This window comes from Paecilomyces variotii (genome assembly GCF_004022145.1).
Source record: "Paecilomyces variotii strain CBS 101075 chromosome Unknown C8Q69scaffold_14, whole genome shotgun sequence".
Taxonomy (NCBI): Eukaryota; Fungi; Ascomycota; class Eurotiomycetes; order Eurotiales; family Thermoascaceae; genus Paecilomyces; species Paecilomyces variotii.
Genome location: NW_021167153.1, coordinates 265279 through 281655, shown reverse-complemented (window position 1 = coordinate 281655; position 16377 = coordinate 265279). Strand labels below are relative to the sequence as shown.

General features: G+C 51.7%; 5 protein-coding genes across 5 annotated transcripts; 2 read left to right on the top strand and 3 right to left on the bottom strand.

Annotated features, from left to right (window-relative positions):
* Nucleotides 1–17: 17 nt before the first annotated feature.
* On the top strand, nucleotides 18–2077 carry C8Q69DRAFT_103890 (putative U4/U6 small nuclear ribonucleo protein). Its single transcript, XM_028625040.1, has one exon. It carries the CDS (start codon nucleotides 142–144, stop codon nucleotides 1912–1914), a length of 1773 nt encoding a protein of 590 aa, XP_028481768.1. The 5' UTR covers nucleotides 18–141; the 3' UTR covers nucleotides 1915–2077.
* On the bottom strand, nucleotides 2078–4355 carry C8Q69DRAFT_103889 (Gar1/Naf1 RNA binding region-domain-containing protein). The gene has a single exon (XM_028625039.1). It carries the CDS (start codon nucleotides 4293–4295, stop codon nucleotides 2241–2243), a length of 2055 nt encoding a protein of 684 aa, XP_028481767.1. The 5' UTR covers nucleotides 4296–4355; the 3' UTR covers nucleotides 2078–2240.
* Nucleotides 4356–4376: 21 nt separating this feature from the next.
* Nucleotides 4377–8609, top strand: C8Q69DRAFT_423183 (Alg9-like mannosyltransferase family-domain-containing protein). Its single transcript, XM_028628404.1, has 10 exons — nucleotides 4377–4597; nucleotides 4654–5326; nucleotides 5383–6177; nucleotides 6238–6483; nucleotides 6575–6653; nucleotides 6811–7158; nucleotides 7214–7316; nucleotides 7384–7436; nucleotides 7501–7624; nucleotides 7678–8609. The coding sequence occupies exons 1-10, from the start codon at nucleotides 4455–4457 to the stop codon at nucleotides 8441–8443; spliced, it is 3330 nt and encodes a 1109-aa protein (XP_028481766.1). The 5' UTR covers nucleotides 4377–4454; the 3' UTR covers nucleotides 8444–8609.
* An 8-nt stretch (nucleotides 8610–8617) lies between these two features.
* Nucleotides 8618–11205, bottom strand: C8Q69DRAFT_479941 (exonuclease V a 5' deoxyribonuclease-domain-containing protein). Its single transcript, XM_028631484.1, has 2 exons — nucleotides 10610–11205; nucleotides 8618–10508 (listed from the first exon to the last, which is right to left on the bottom strand). Exons 1-2 carry the CDS (start codon nucleotides 11028–11030, stop codon nucleotides 9025–9027), a joined length of 1905 nt encoding a protein of 634 aa, XP_028481765.1. The 5' UTR covers nucleotides 11031–11205; the 3' UTR covers nucleotides 8618–9024.
* Nucleotides 11206–11580: 375 nt separating this feature from the next.
* On the bottom strand, nucleotides 11581–15475 carry C8Q69DRAFT_488596 (putative MFS multidrug transporter; the record flags this gene model as incomplete). The annotated part of the gene is made up of 7 exons (XM_028632056.1): nucleotides 11581–12010; nucleotides 12111–12684; nucleotides 13633–13929; nucleotides 13963–14190; nucleotides 14221–14847; nucleotides 14887–14890; nucleotides 14921–15475. 7 exons carry the CDS (start codon nucleotides 15473–15475, stop codon nucleotides 11581–11583), a joined length of 2715 nt encoding a protein of 904 aa, XP_028481764.1.
* Nucleotides 15476–16377: the final 902 nt, after the last annotated feature.

Sequence of the window (16377 nt, the reverse complement as noted above, 5' to 3'; positions counted from 1 at the left end):
ACTTTATCGCCAGCGTCACTCCATCAAAAGCATCCAGCAACCATAACCACGTCCGGCCCTCTCTTCCATCACCGGGAACAGCAGTAAGCAGCAGGTCCGGTCTCCTCCGTGGGTGAGTCGCACACCTCTCACTCTGCAGCCATGGCGGACGTGTCTGGCAACGTGCTGAAACGGCCTCACCCCGAGGGTGAAGACAATAACGCGCAGAAAAGGTCACGGTCCAACAATGGCTCTCCTCTACCAGGAAACAATGGACCTACCGGCAAGGTCGACATCGAGAAGATGGTCGCGGAGGCGCGGGCCAAGGCAGAGGCAGTCCGCGCGCGTCTCCAGGCTGCAAGAGGAGGAACTCCCGCCTCAGCAGTATCATCTCCCAGCCCGGCGCCTCCAGCTGGCGGCCCGGCCATGTCAAGACTGGAGCAGATGAAGGCTCGAGTTGCGGCTGCTACAGGAAGAGCGCAAGCGGCAGCAGCTCAGCAACGGGTCCCTGCTCCAGCTCCCAGTTATCAACCTCCGGCCTATGACGATGACGGACTGTCGAAAGCTCGCGGCGGTTTGGACGTGGGATTACATCCGGCCCTACTTGCAGATGCCGGTCAGGATGCACGAGGTACAAAAGGGCGACAGGCTATGCAACCGAAGTTTGCGACGACCATGGCAAACCGTCGTACGGAGTCTCCCGTGTCCGCTGGAAAGGACAAATTGGACCTGTCCGGTCCATCTTTGGAGGAGATCAAAAATAATCCATATTTCGATCCGAATCTTGGCCCGAAGGCCACGATACCCAGACCACGTCAGTCTCGCCAGCTTATTTTCAACCAGAAGGGCAAGTATATTGCGCAAGCGGCCGCACTGCGGCGCCAAGCGCAACTTGAGGCTATGAAAAAGCGGATTGCGGAGAGGGCCCGTCAAGCTGGTATTGATGAGGACTTAGACGTAGAAAAAGCGTTCCTGGTTCCCGCACCTCCAGCTATCGAGTGGTGGGATGAGGGCCTGGTAAATGGCACCGACTATTCTGCCATTGACGATGTGAACAATATGAAGATCGATACACCGGACTCTATCATTACTCGTTATGTTCAGCATCCTGTTCTTCTCGAACCCCCTCAGGATAAGCACATTCCTCCCCAGAAGCCCATGTATCTCACAGCCAAAGAGCAGGCCAAACTTCGTCGACAACGACGAATGGCTGATCTCAAGGAACAGCAAGCAAAGATCAGACTGGGTCTCGAACCGGCACCTCCACCCAAGGTCAAGAAATCCAACCTCATGCGGGTGTTGGGTGAGGAGGCCGTCAAAGATCCTACTGCGGTCGAAGCTCGTGTGAACAGGGAAATTGCGGAGCGTCGTGAGAAGCACGAACAAATGAATGAGGAGCGGAAGCTGACCAAGGAGCAACGCCGTGAGAAGCTTGCGATGCAGCAAGAGAAAGATGTAGAGAAGGGTGTCTTCGTCTCCGTATACCGCATCGACAGCCTCGCAAACGGCCGTCATCGCTTCAAGATCAGCAAGAATGCGGAACAGATGGCACTCACTGGCATATGTATCATGCACCCGAAATTGAATTTGGTGATCGTTGAGGGAGGGCCCCACTCGATCAAGGACTACAGAAAGCTGATGCTCAATCGCATTGACTGGACAGAGAACGATGGTCCAGGTGCTGTGCGCGAGGGAAATCGCGAGGCCCTGGCATCATGGTTAGCTGCCGAGGACGAAAAGGGAGAGCTGAAAGATCTCAGTTTCAATACATGCACACTACTATGGGAAGGTCAGGAGAAGGCTCGGGCGTTCAGAAAATGGCTCGGTGCTCGTGTCTGCGAGTCCGACTCGGCAGCCAAGGACGCCCTAGCTCGAGCAAAGATGGAGAATTTCTGGACTCTAGCTAAGAGTTCCAAACAAGCTGGCATCTCATAGTTACGGGGAGTAGCGATGGCATGGCACGATTGTTATGGAAAGCAAGTTACCAAAGGACTCAATAGCTATCATTACATAGCGATATCTGTATACCTAACATTGATGGCGACATTACTCCATCATACATGCATTGCCTCTCACAAGGCGGATATCCATATCCACATTTATTTTTGATTAACCTGTACATGACTTGACCCATCATCTTCACAAGAAAAACACAACCAGATATAACTTTTTAGTCTTCCCCCAACTCCATATAAATGCACGGTTAGCGTCGAACTTGGATGAAACAGCAAATAAGCCTGCATAACCCATCCTAGTACTGTTTATGATCGCGGGGGTCCTTGCCCACCACCACCGCTCAGCTGCCTTAAGAGATCCAATTGTGCCTGAACCTGGCTCAGAGCAGCAGCTTGGTTCTGCGACTGTGGGTAACTAGCCTGTTGCTGTTGCTGCTGCTGCATTTGCTGATGCTGCTGCAGGGCCGCGATCAAAGCCGGACTGATAGGAGAGCCTGCAGGCAGTTGCTGGTAGGGATTCTGCTGGTACTGTTGCTGGAACGGTTGTTGATATGGTGTCTGGAAGGTGAATTGAGACGCAGCGGGGAACTGAGGATACTGTTGTTGCGTCTGAGGATATGCTGGGTAGGCAGCGAACTGCGCAGGGTTGTAGAACTGTTGTTGTTGCTGCTGCTGCTGGGCTTGCTGCTGGGCTTGCGGGAAAGGCGGTGGTGGCATATAAGGATTCTGTTCAGACTCATTCGATGCAGAGGAATCTTGACGAGGATCTCGACCCTGACGTCGGTCATCACCGTAAGAACGGCGCGAGTCCCACGAACCACCTCGACCACCACGGCCTCGACCAGACCCTCGATCAGAACCGCCTCTACCACGTCCACCACGACCACCCCGGCCAGGATGATGGCTCCTTTCGACTGGTGCGTCTTGAGTAGTCATCATCTCATGGAGGTTGGCCGGCCGGGCAAGCGGGGTGTAACCGTCTCCTCCGCTCACGTCGTCGTAGTTGAGTTCCATCTGCCCTAGTTTCGAGGGGCCTGGATTCTCTCTCCTAGTCCTTCCGACGCCGGCAGACTCATTCTTGGCCTGCTTTTTCTCCTGTCGTTTTAGTTTGAGCTTTCGCTTGTACTCCGCCTCAGCTTCATCGTCGGAGAATTCCATCTCTTCTTCCCCAATTTCCTCATCGTGGAAGTTAGATGCGTCGCTACCCTTCAGTCCCTTCAGGGGCTGCGTAAAGACGAAAGTGGAGTGCTGCGGAACATAGTAAATTTGTTTTTCCTTCTCCACGCCGCGCTCACCGACAGCGGCTGCACTCTCAAAGCGAACAGTATAGAGTGGCTCTTGGACTCTACCCAGAGTCTCAGAGACCACGCCGACTATGGAACGGTCTTCCAGGCAGAGTAGAGAGCCAGACTCCAGAACTTGGTACTCTCCAGAAGTGCTGGCCCTGATCAGAACAGTATTATCCACAATAGCCTGGACATTCCCCAGAAATTCTATTTTCATGTCTGGGGTCACTGTGACATCAGGAATCGGAGGGACCTCCTCAGGTTGTTCATTCGTTGTTCGCACATAAGCGCCGCCAGACTTTCCCTTCCCTTCCTCATCATCGGAGCCTGCTTCTACCATCATCAGGATGCGCGCCTGCTCCTCGGGGCTAAGGATCGGGTAGTCTTCGTCGTCCTCCTCGCTATCGTCGTCGGATGAGTCCGTTGAAGAATCGTCAGAAGACGATTCGTATGGCGAAGAATCAATCTCCCACTCCGGATGCTCACCCTCCTCCGCAAGCTCCCTCAAAGTAGTCGCATCTTGTCTTTCGCTTTCCCTAGTCTGCATCGCATCACTGGTCTGAGCAGCCGCCGGCTCAGAAGCGTTGTCTTGCTGTTGGGACCCAAGTCCGTCTTGTTTCGTCGACTGCTCCTCTGCGCTCGCATTTGCAGGTGCTGCTGGAGCATCCCGCATCTCACTATCGGCCTTTTCTGCATCGACTTGCATAGTTTCTCCGGAAGGTGTAGAATCCTGTTTCGTCTCGTTATGATTGTTAATCTTGCCAGCTGGGTCCGATGAGCCAGCTGCGACGCCCTCATTGAAGAGGCTGAGACCTGGGATTAGTGGAGCAGACTTCGACGACGTTGCAGGTTCGCTGTCGTTAGCAGACGTCTGTGCATTTTCTGAGGCGTTGACTGGGGTCCCAGCCACCAAAGGAGTGTTGTAAAAATCGCTGCCATCGTCTACTGGCGTTGCTGCGCTCTCCGAAGCGGCAGTGGGTGGCGCATTATCGATAGAGAATTGTCTGAACGGAGGTTCGTTTGAATTTCCTCCAGGGGCGCCCATGGCCTGAGCAGATGATGCCTCGTCACTCATGACTGACTCCACAAGGCAGTTTCCGCCGGAAATTATTGAAGAAAGCGGGCGCGGTGGGTGTGTAGATTTCGAAGATCTGGTGAACTTTGCGGAACTTTTTTCTGGAATCTGCGCAAGTTGCCGTTGCGGTTGCCGTATTTAATCTTATCGCCGAGCTCAATGAGGCCAAATACGGAGGATCGAGAGCTCACACTACTAGAGAATTGCTGGATCGCAGCAAACGTCAAAATGTCTCTCCCCAGAAAGAGGGGCGTAGACATCCCTCATGATGTCGCGCAAGAGGCGTCTCGTTCGAATCCCAAGTATGGCCTCCTCCAATTGATTCTCGCATTCGACGCTAACATTCGCGTGACATTAGGCCAGTGCCCTCGAGCTTTTACCTACCGTTGAACGTGGCATTCTACCTGTCTCTCATATCGAACGGTCTTGCTGCAGCTTATGCGCCTATTCAAGACTGCGATGAGGTCTTCAACTTCTGGGAGCCAGCGCATTTCCTCGATCATGGCTATGGGCTTCAGACGTGGGAGTGGTCTCCCGAGTACTCTATAAGGAGCTGGCTGTATGTCTCATTGCATGCGGCCATAGGGAAAGCCAGTTCCATATTCTCTCAAAACAAGATCTCTCAGTTCTATACCGTCAGATTTGTGCTCGCCTTCTTCTGCGCCGCCTGTCAAACGAGACTATACTCTGCGATCTGTCGGAATCTCAACCCGAGAATTGGGCTCCTGTTCCTTATGGTGGCAGCATTCAGTCCAGGCATGTTCCATGCATCCGCAGCTTTCCTCCCGTCTAGTTTCACCATGTACACGTCAATGCTGGGTCTCACAGCCTTCATCGACTTTAGAGGTGGGCAAAAGACAGCGCAGGGAATCATGTGGTTCGGTATCGGTGCCATCGTGGGCTGGCCATTCGCCGGGGCTCTCTTGGTCCCCCTTCTGCTTGAAGAAGTCATTATTTCGGCCATTGCGGGAGATCTCGCGAAGATAACACTCGCTATTTTGGATGGCGCTTCCAGGAGCCTGCTGGTGTTGGTAAGTATTACCTAGATATCGGCCGAGGTCATTTCGTAGTTTACTGACTTTACTAGGGAGCGGAAGTAGCAGTAGATTTCTTTTTCTTCCGGAAGGTCACTGTTGTCCCCTGGAACATTGTTTCCTACAATGTCTTCGGGGGTCAGGGTAGAGGACCTGATATCTTCGGCACGGAGCCGTGGACATTCTATATCCGCAATCTCCTCCTGAACTTCAACCTGTGGTTTATCCTCGCCATGTCGGTGGCGCCATTACTCCTCCTGCAGGCAATTTTCAGGCCCCACGCGACTTCGGTGCAGACACTGCTCCGGTCAGTGACGCTTGTCGCTCCGTTCTACGTCTGGTTTGCGATCTTCACGGTGCAACCTCACAAGGAAGAAAGGTTTATGTATCCTGCATATCCTTTCCTTGCCCTGAACGCAGCAATTGCTTTCCATCTGGTCCTTTCGTATATCGGCTCTGGGAATCCGAAGGAACTGATCGGCCGAGTTCCAGCCAAGTTGAAGTTGGTAGTCGTGATGTCCTTCGTTCTTGCAGCAGTAAACATCGGACTTTTACGGATTATCGGTGTAGTTACAGCCTACAATGCTCCTCTCAAGGTCTTCGAACCGCTGCACGAGCAGTCGACCGCGCAATCTGGTAGTTCTGTGTGTCTAGGGAAAGAATGGTATCGATTCCCGTCGTCATTCTTCCTGCCAGATGGCATGAAAGCGAAATTCGTGAAGAGCGAATTTCGCGGTCTACTTCCAGGAGAGTTCCCAGAAAGCAAAACCATATGGGACGTTATCAACGCAACATCCGCCATTCCAGCTGGCATGAACGACCGCAATGAGGAAGACTCTGGGAAATATGTAAGGCTATCTGTCTTCAGTTACTACTCTCTCTGTGTCAAGCTGTGCTAACAAACATAGACCGATATCTCCAAGTGCTCGTTCCTTGTAGATTCGTATTTCCCTGGCAGCACAGCCAGTGAGCTGGAACCCAACTACATTCTGGATGAAGCGACATGGGAACCGCTCTCGTGCAAGAGCTTCCTCGACACTTCTCAGACGCCTACTCTTGGTCGTACGATCTGGATCCCCGATTTCCCTTTTATCCCTGCGCGCTATCGTCGCCACTGGGGCCGATACTGTCTGCTTAAGCGTCGGGATGTGGACGTGGAGAACAGCTAGATCGTAAGCGGCTATTATTATCCTGAAGAATCCGTCTGGCGTGCGACAAGCGCTCGCAAATCTCTAGGTTGAGAAGCCAGACTCGAAGTTTGTGGTCGAGTTTGACGTGTGGCTTTACCGAAACGGGATAAGAAATCCCTCGCGGTTAAAGATGCGTATCTTGCATCGATAAGCTGTGCCGGCGAATGATCCTCATCGTTAAATCATCGGCCCCTCACACGATGCTCAGATAAGGACTGGATAAACACCTCGAAATCGGCTCAGCGTCGATCGGCCTGCACGGTCGCGTTGCATAACCCTAAAATGCAGTAGACGCCTTCGCTTGTAATGCCCGTATTCAACGTCCTCTGTGCAAGGACAGCTTCTTTAAGTCAACTGCCTGTGCCCAGATCGTCTGCCTTCTATTGCTCTCGGTAAATGATGTTGATAGTTCATCGCCCCGTTTCATAATGGAAGAACTACACCAGAGAGTGCTGCACTTTGCTGGCAATCTGCACATAAAGGATGTAGTCATTGCAATTTCTGCGATATATGCCTTTGTCTGGTTAGTATTTACTACGGTAAAGAAATACCAGCCTGCAAAGGTTGCTCGACCGTCCACACCAGATCTCGAGAAGCCAGGGCCCCGAGGCAGATTCAAGGTTGACCGAAAGCCTGGAGGTATGTAATCGTCCTATGGGAAATGCTATCCATCACATTCTAATAGATCTCCCAGAATGGATTCCGTCCGACTTCAAAAGACCAACTGCTTCTCCATACCCCGATTGGGATGTACACAAGACCAAGCCGATTCCCTACCGGCCATTCCGTCATGGACCGTAAGTACAGACACACACACACACACACGCAAAGGTCTCCAAGAGCCAATATTAACCAACATGGCAGAAAATACTTTGTCACGATGGGCTTGAGAACCATGAAGTGGGATGAATGGATCGGTACGCAAGAACGACTTATACACAACGCATTTTTCCCTAATTCGGCAACTAACATGAACTACAGAACTCGACAACCACTACCTGAAATACCACGCCGACAAAGCCCGTCGCATCAAGGAGCGCGGTTCCAAATGCTGCAGGACTGCTCCTGAAGCGATGGACGGCGCCATCGAGCTGCTAGAAGAACTGTACGAATATATACATACCCTGTCTCATACTCCCTCACTAACAAACCCCCCAGCGCCTCCTACCTCCCCGAACGCTACCCAACTCTATTCAAGAAAACCGACGTAGGACTCGACAACATCGTCACCGGCGAATCCTTCAACATCATCGAACGCCCCCTCGCCGAAGACCCAATGCAAATCGCCGCTCGTCTCGTCCAAGACGACCTAGCGCTAATGTTCGAAAAAGAAGACGGCCAATACTACCTTCTCGCCGGCGCCGTCCTCCTCGCAGGCTTCTGGCGTCTCGAAGACAAATACCGCATGCCGCTCTCCGAAATCCACACCTCAGGCGACGTCCCCCAATACAAAGAAAAGCTCGAAAAGGGCATGATGAACTTCTTCCGTCGCATTCGACCCGAAGACCCCGTCCTTCGCAACAACTACTTCATCCAAGTAGACGACAGTCTTCCCTGGTCATATAGCATTGGCTCCGAAGACTCCCCCGAAGTCAGCTGGGGAACCGCAGAGAAGAACAAAGCTATCGAGCACCACTTCTTCCGCTCCGAGAGACAATCACTACGACGTCTCCCTCGCTCTGGAGCCGTCGTGTTCACGATCCGGACGTATTTCGAACCCATCACGAAAATCGCTGAGGAGCCATACGTGCCTGGTCGATTGGCCTCGGCGGTTCGGAGCTGGGGAGACGATGTGTCCAGATATAAGGGGAAGGAAAAATACGCAGATGTCCTGTTGGAGTATTTGGATAAGAAACATGAAGAACAAGTTGCTGCGGGGTTGGATGTGGAGAAGGAAGATGAAGTGAGGAGTTATCCTCTATGAAATAAGATAGATGATGGTATGAGGTAGTCGTTGTATGGAAATAAGATAAGCCAGTCTTTATTTATGTCTGTCTGGCTGGGCTACGACTCATGTGGAAAAAAGAAGTTTCATAAGTATTTCTTGTAGATAAAATGAGTTGTGATAAATTTACTTTCTCAATATCAATATCTTTACTTGGTTATTACTTTTATTCTTCCAGTGCAGGAGAAATCCGCATATATTGATAACTAATGATATGATATGCTCATCGTCGTCATCGTTACAATGATAAATCAAAAGAATACCATCTATACCACCATGTAATCATTGAAGAGGCTATTTACAGAGATTATCCGATATGTATACGTGACCCCATGAGAAAGGTTCCAGCTGATGCCTTGCCTTCAATAGAAACCTCAAACGCCGCCTGCGTAAAATACTAGATCCACCTAGGCGTAAAATGCAACACACAAAACAAGATTCCATTTCCTGATATGCATTTTTGAACGCACTTGAAAACGCCCCAATATCATCCCAATCTAATAAAACGCCAGACCTTTTAGACCTCCCCCAATTTATATGTAAGGTGAGTTGGGTTAAGATTATATCGTCAGTCCAACGGAGCTTCCTCTCCTCTTTCGTCGACCTGCAAAGGCGCGTTCCTTCTCTTCGCGCCATGTGCATTCGTCTCTGAATTCGCAGATCCGGCATTTCCACGCATCCATGACCTCAACGCCACGCGGGGATCGTCGACCGCGCCACCAGGCCATCTGTTCCGAAATGTAGGAAGTCAGGGAAGACGGATCGAAGAGGAATGATCGGCTGCCGAGGTTCTTGGGGGATGTCTCGTCGTCTGTTACGGTGGACGAGAGGTATTTTGCTGTCAATAGCGGGGATAGAGTGGTGGGGTAAGCGGCGAGGATGTCGGGTTGCGAGAGGGCGGGTATAGAAGGAGAGACTATGGAGTCTTCAGATGGTAGAAAGGTGCGGCGAAGTTGAGTCTTCATCAGGCTCCAGAGAGCATTGAGGTTGTTGTGGGAAAGGAGAATGCTAGTTGAATCTTGACTTGCTGACAGTGCGGTTGTTGGTGATGATGAAGGCTCACGTCTCTTCTCCGATGGGATATAATCCGGATCTGAATCTAAGGAAGACGGAGCCTCGAAGAACTGATCGTTCAGTCCGCCAACCTCGGCGACGAATGCGTCGGAAAATGCGCGGTCCGGGTCCAGACCGTAGCGAGTAGCAAGCAGTTCCATCGTGACGTCGTCGCTCGTTATCAGACGATTGAGCAGATGGTAGTAGAACTGCAGCTGGAGCTGCGTGGGTCGAAACGATGAGCTGGAGACAGTAGGGATAGACCGCGTTCCCCGAGTCTTGATATCAGTCATGTAGATCCTGGGTGTATTGAAAACCTCCGGTGGTGGAGGATCGAATACGTCCCTGGAAGCCTTTTGCGGTTCAGCCCACGCGATATCAGAAAGCTTCTTCCCTCCCTGCGATGGAGACAGTAAATAATCCGTAATGGACATCTGATACTCCGGCAGGACAGCCCTGGCAGCCTGCGCATCCGCGTAATAAGCCTCGCTCGAAGCCTCCAACTCGGGATCCGGACACTCATAGGACAGCTGATCGATGACCCCGTTAACGATTTCGCCATCAATCAAGCCCCATATCTCCAGCTCTCTTGTCATTCCATAATCTCGAAGAGTCCGCAGACCCTGGATGACATTCCATATCCTCAACGCCCATGCATCCTCCTTCGTCGTAATCTCCACGGGAACCATCGTATGGACCTCATCTTCCAGGACTTTATGAACCGCACTCCCCTGCTTCATCGCAGCCGTCCTCCTCTTCCGTCCATGCTTCGTCAATATGTACCAGTACTGCAGCTCGCACCAAGCCGGCGAGACGAGGTCCGTCACCGAGAACGCCTTGTTCGGAGGCCGTCTGAAGCGATCGAGCGGCGACTGCACGTCCGACTGCTCTACGCTTCCTGGTGTATTTTCACGCTGGATCCAGTTCAGCTCACGCGCCCGATCCCTCTCGCGTTCTCGCTCGCGACCTTCGATCGAATCCGGATGTTCAACTAGACGCTTGACAGTCAGACCGTCAGCGCTTCCCTCAAGACAGGACAGACTCCCTTAGCAGAGAGCGGGGGACGAAGAGCAAGCAAGCAAGCAAACATACCACGCGCGGAGCCAACGTTGCTCCTGTCCTGACTTGAAGCAGGCCTCCACGGCCAAAGAACCTGCTGTGTCTTCCTCGGACTCCATTTCTCCCTGCCCAGGACCTTGGGCACGCGAGCAGTCCGTGGATCCCCATAATCTTCAATATCCCCTATGACAAGATTTGGCTGAAGAGACTGCAAATCCTGCCTAGACACTTCTTCTTCTTCTTCTACCTCCACAGCTGTCGCTGTCGTGGTCGCGGGAATATGGAAATGGTCCTGGCTCGCGGTGGCGGCGCGTTGGTGAGTGGCGGCCGCCTTCGCGAGCAGCTCGTTCAACAACTCCTCTTCATCCGGAGTGAAGTCGGATCCGTATTCGCTGCCACCGCTCTCATCGAACCCGGTCCCTGATGAGGATATCTGAGGAGATCGACAGGTCATGGCCTGCGAATATGCAGGGATTCAGGATTAATTCATGGGGATGCGGGGGAAGAGATGGAGATGATTTGCAATCATCTCTGTTTTCTGCGGAATTGATTGATTTACTAATAGCGTCATCCCGCGACGGGAGCGCGTTTAATAATAATAATAATAGCCTTGCCAATTTTCTTTTTTGTTCATGTATGTTTAGATCGGTAATCCGATCTCGTTGCCGATAAGATATCGTCGATATGTAAAAGTAAGTACCTATTATCGCGCACTGTTCTTGAATATGAACCACGATAATAATAGGTATCTGCATCCTTGAACAGCGGGTGCATCAGATTCGTTGCATAAGATGGAACCTAGTAGATCCGTGAATCCCAGATCAATTGCAATAGTTATAAAAGGATACAAATAAGTCTATCTATATACAATTCAAAAGCAAACTGCCCTGCAAGGCCCAGCCTTGCATAGAAGCGCCAAAACGCCCAGCCAGTCTATCTATCAAATCTATAACAGCGCACAATCCTCAAAATTCAGCGAGTTTCCTCCAAAGGCGCGCACTTCATCACGTCTTCATTGCTACCTGAGAAGGAGAAATCTCAGCAGAAGTCAAGCCGCCAGTCTGTGCATGTATCCTATCGGCGGCCTCTGCAGCCTCAACTTCTCGTGCAGCCTTCTGGTTCAGCCAGCTGAGATACGTCTGCCAGCCCACGGCAATCGTGCCTCCAAATACGCTGCGAAAGTGCGGCGGAATGTACATGAAACTGAACGCCGTGACGGCCGGCCATAACTTGACGCTGTTCTTGATACTCGTGGGCACGGCCTTCTTCAGTCGCTCCCAGGTCTCATCCAGGGAAGCACCAGCCAGGAGAGATTGCATGCTGAAGAAGTAGGTATTGAAGACGGGGGTAAAGCAGGCCTGCTGCACGGCGACTTTGGTGGTGATAGAAAGGAATTTGGAAGCGTAGTTGAAGTTGTGGTGGAGGAACATGAACCTGATACATCCCAAGAACAATCAATCATTAGCATCGTACACCCAAACCCCTATCCGGAGAATAACCGCTGCGCATATCTCTCACAATCCAAGGAACTCACCATTTATAACTCGGTATACTCGAGATGGCACCCACAGTCAAATGCCTCAGTGTTCTCAAAGGATCATACCCTCCTCCACTTCCTCCCTCCGCCTTCTGCTCCTCTTCACTTGCACCAGCGTCACTCTTCGTCTCCTCCTTCGCACCACCCTTCTTATCATCCGACGGAAACATGAACTGCGCACTCAGATCTCCAATGAGATACACCACCAACGAACTGCACAGCTGCGTCACATAGGGCCTCCTCTGCTGCGCTCTACTATACGCATCGCCCAACCTCCCCAGCGCACTCGCTCGCACCATCTGACCGAACGACCGACGAGCAGGCTGCGTCGCCAACGGCGCAGGAGACGCTCCCGCAGATGACGCTACCGGTCCCGCCGGGGACGCTGTTGCGTCTGCTTTCGCAGTGCCATGGCTTTTCACTGCTTCCTCCGAAGATGATGACCCAGACCCGTTCTCGGGAGCGCTGCTGGCTTTATATCGTCGCTGTTGCGTCTTCCTTTGTACGCGATATCTGGAAGAGATGGTGGGCCGTCGGACCGAGCATACGCCCCGCGTGGTGATTTTCATTTCTTTGATGATGTTTTGTTTTCGGGAATCGATTGGAGCGCCAATTGATTGCTCTTCTGATATATCGAATCCAGTTCCTGCGTGGTAGTTTCGGGCGTATACTTTTTGTCCAATTCTTCTTTGTTCTCCCGAAATCGGCTTGGGTCGATATGGCCGATACTTAACTAACGAATCGCGCGGGAAAGTCGAGGTCTATACAAACAACGAAATCTAATAAGATGGTCTATTCGCAATGGAAAAAAAAAAAGAATGAATGAACTGTTGGAAGGGAAAGGAGGGGAGAGTGGTCTTCCTGTATTACAGCAAAGCAAAAGCAGGTTGAAAGAACGTGAGTTTGTCTGGTGATAATAATGCCATAACTTAATTGATCGGATAACTATTCTGCCGCGAACTTTGCCGATTTTCCGTCAAGGTTGCTTAGTCAGGACGATATCTGTCACTTTTAGGCTAATAATGAATGCATTGCATACTATTACAGGAAAGAGCAGATCTATAAAATAGTAATGACAATGATGGTGATGATGACGATAATAATAATAATAATAAGTTATTACGCTCATTAGCTATGTACATGTCCATATGCAAATACATGCAGAAAACATCATTAGATCAATATCAATATGCAGCCATAATTGCATGCAACCCAAACACATGTACACGTAACAATGTATGAACATAGCATATCAGCAAAGCTCTTTCCGGGTATAAGACCAACGGTACGCCGGGGAACGTCGAATATTCATGCAATAGACAGATGGAAGAGGAAACACTTTTTTGTTCTCGCATCTCGCAGAAAACATCAACACCCGCGAAGCACAAGAGGTCGAGGTCTAATATGTAAACAAGGTGTCAACGCCAGATTGGAAGCGTCGTTTATTAGTATGGTAATGCGGTGTTGCATATCAGTCGATGGTCGGATGATAAGAGACGTTGGCCACAACATGATCAACGCTTGAAGGATTCCCGCGTGTTGACACGGTCGATATCGTATGGGTTGCCCTCATAGAGACTCCTCGTACGACCAACGCTACTGCCAGTCTGTGAACGGCGCAGAGAGCCGCTGCGCATGGAGGCCATGCTCCGCTCGTGACGCACAGAAGGAAGTTCCTCGACAGCAGACTCGCTGTCGCTGGAAACCGGTGAGTGTGGAGGAGAGGCCTCGGTGCGATCGAAAGCCTCCGCCTCCTTGATTTCTTCCTCGGCCTCTTCTTCCGGCTCGCCCTGTTGCTGCAGCTTCCGCAAGAACTCTTCGGACTGGGCAGCGAACTTGCACCGGGTACGAATGGCAGGGCCGTATTTATAGAAGAGGAAGGGGAAGGGAATACAGGCCACTGCCAGGAACGCGGGGATCGAAGATGCCCAGTGGATTCCCAGGTTGTTGTACATGTAGGTGGTGAACAAGGGGAAGGCGGCACCGAAACAAGACCGCAGAACTGAGTTGGCTGCCAAGACAGACGCGGCGAAGATTGTATATGCATCGATCAGGTAATTCATGATGCTGAGGAAGACTAGAACCATTCCAAATCCGAATGGAACACCGGCTGCAATACTCGCCATCCAGTGAATGGAAGGGTAATTGGTCCAGGCGAACCAAAAGAGTCCAACGGGGACTGCAATAGATGCCAGCAAGCAGGGTACCAGGCGTGCTTCGGGAGGTGCGAATCCGCCGTGCTGTTCTTGGGTCCGGATGTAGCGCTTGTTATCAGGGATGGTGTAGATGACAGCCGCAAGCATACCGACCATGATACCCAGGAAGGGCAAGCTACCTACTCCAGGGTTCCAGCCACGACCCCGTTGGTAGACGATAGGGTATGCGGCGAACAGCATATACAAAGTGCCGTAGATAATAGCCATGTAGACCGAAAGCAGGAACACGATGGGCTCCCGGAAGAGTAGGATCCAAGGACGGGAAAGCGATGTCTTGAAGGCACTTCCCAGCGTGACCTTGCCCCGTTCGATGTCGAGTTTGCTTCTGTACACCTTCCCCGTGATCTTGGAGAGTCTCTCAGCCCGACGACGGAGAAGCACTGGCGCATAGGTTTCGGGGAGCAGCAGAGATCCCACGATCCACAGGGTGCCAGAGAAGGCGGCCAAAAAGCCTTCCACCCATCGCCAGCCAGCATTCATTCCGAGGAATCCACCAATGATCGGACCTAGCACCGGGCCTAGAAAGGGCGCAGCAGCAAAGACACTCATGGCCAGACCTCTCTGCGCGGCGGGGAACATATCAGCAATCACACCACCGGCATTGGTCAAGGGGGAGGACCCAAAGGCACCAGCAAAGAACCGGAGAATGATCAGAGTCTGAGCGTTCTGGGCACCTGCGCAGCCCGCATTGAAGGCAGTCAGGCCAGCATAGGTCCCGATGAACAGGACTTGTCGCCCAAAGAGCTCACTCATCGGTGCCCACATCAGTGGACCGATTGCGAATCCCAAGACGAACAGCGACACTCCCAGCGTTGCAACCTCCTGGCCGATGTGTAATTCAACCATGATTTTGTCGATACCACCCGTATATGCGGAAGAGACCAGTGCCACGGCCAGTGTTGCAAAGGCGACACACATGGTGATACTCCATTTCTTGATCTCACCGTATTGCATCGGGTTGCGAGGGTCGTTTGGAATCCACTCGACCGCGTATGGGTCATCTTCTGTTCCTGAGCCTTTGTATGGGTAGTCGATAACTTCTTGGGTCACGACGCCCTGGTCGATGACGGTGCGCCAGTAGGGAATCTTTGACGTCTTTGGTTTTTCGATCTTCTCCGCCTCGAGGCCCCCATTGCGGTCCGCCATGGCGGCTGCGTACAGTCGACTACTCCTGTGGTCCGTACAGCAAGAGACAAGTGAGAGAATGGTAGAGTGAACAGAAACAAAGTGTGAGGTTGCTGTAAGGCGTAGAAGAAACTGGTGGGGTGGGGGATACAGACAACAAACGAAGGGTAAGTAAGCTGTCTAAAAGTTTGCCTCGGGACCCAAACAGGAAGTCCAGAGGAGCGGGATCCCACGATACTATATAGTACCATACGCTTTTGAGGTCATGGGGCCGTCACGGCCAGGGACGGGCTTACTGACCCCAGCTTCGGGGTTAATGAAGACCGGCGCATACAGGTGCCATGGCTGCATCCTGTTTCGGGGCAACAGAGACATAATATACGAGCTGTGCACGGCTAATGCACAGCACATCTGGTTGGCACTGCACAAACCACGACTCATGATGATTCAGACACTGGCAGAAACCAACGGATCGGCTCCATAAACCTCCAAAAAAGGGTGGAGAGCGGACATCGGTGGTTAACAGTCCGCGGACAGTCTGGGAGCGTCGACGGACGAACTCATTAGACCGGCCAAAAACGAGAAGCATCAGGAATAGTCGACTAGTTATCAAAAATCTTCCGTTTGCGTCATCCTCCCAGCTCCACTTGCCGAGGTTTTATGTTGGTTGTGCATAACTGACAAGTTGTGCATGGTATTGCGGGGTGTCGGAAGGGGGCGAGATGGCTGAACAGAGGAGCTGACTCATCAATACACATCAGGTGCGGGTTATGCAATGCATCGCCGGCAAGTTGACCTTCCAGAAAAAGTGGCTCGTCCGGTTTTGGTGCGTGTCTAGAAGGCTTGGCGTTTGTGGCGCAGATTGACCTATCTCGGGCGATCAGGCCACTGGCATAATAATAATACAGTATACAAGATTAAAA

Bases quoted from the DNA above. Each gene is read 5' to 3' on its own strand.
- C8Q69DRAFT_103890 (XM_028625040.1), top strand. From the start codon at position 142: ATGGCGGACGTGTCTGGCAACGTGCTGAAACGGCCTCACCCCGAGGGT.
- C8Q69DRAFT_103889 (XM_028625039.1), bottom strand. From the start codon at position 4,295: ATGAGTGACGAGGCATCATCTGCTCAGGCCATGGGCGCCCCTGGAGGA.
- C8Q69DRAFT_423183 (XM_028628404.1), top strand. From the start codon at position 4,455: ATGAGGCCAAATACGGAGGATCGAGAGCTCACACTACTAGAGAATTGC. The intron at 5,327-5,382 runs GTAAGTATTACC...TGACTTTACTAG, and splicing joins CCAGGAGCCTGCTGGTGTTG to GGAGCGGAAGTAGCAGTAGA. The intron at 7,625-7,677 runs GTACGAATATAT...CAAACCCCCCAG, and splicing joins ATCGAGCTGCTAGAAGAACT to CGCCTCCTACCTCCCCGAAC.
- C8Q69DRAFT_479941 (XM_028631484.1), bottom strand. From the start codon at position 11,030: ATGACCTGTCGATCTCCTCAGATATCCTCATCAGGGACCGGGTTCGAT. The intron at 10,509-10,609 runs GTATGTTTGCTT...TCAAGCGTCTAG, and splicing joins CAACGTTGGCTCCGCGCGTG to TTGAACATCCGGATTCGATC.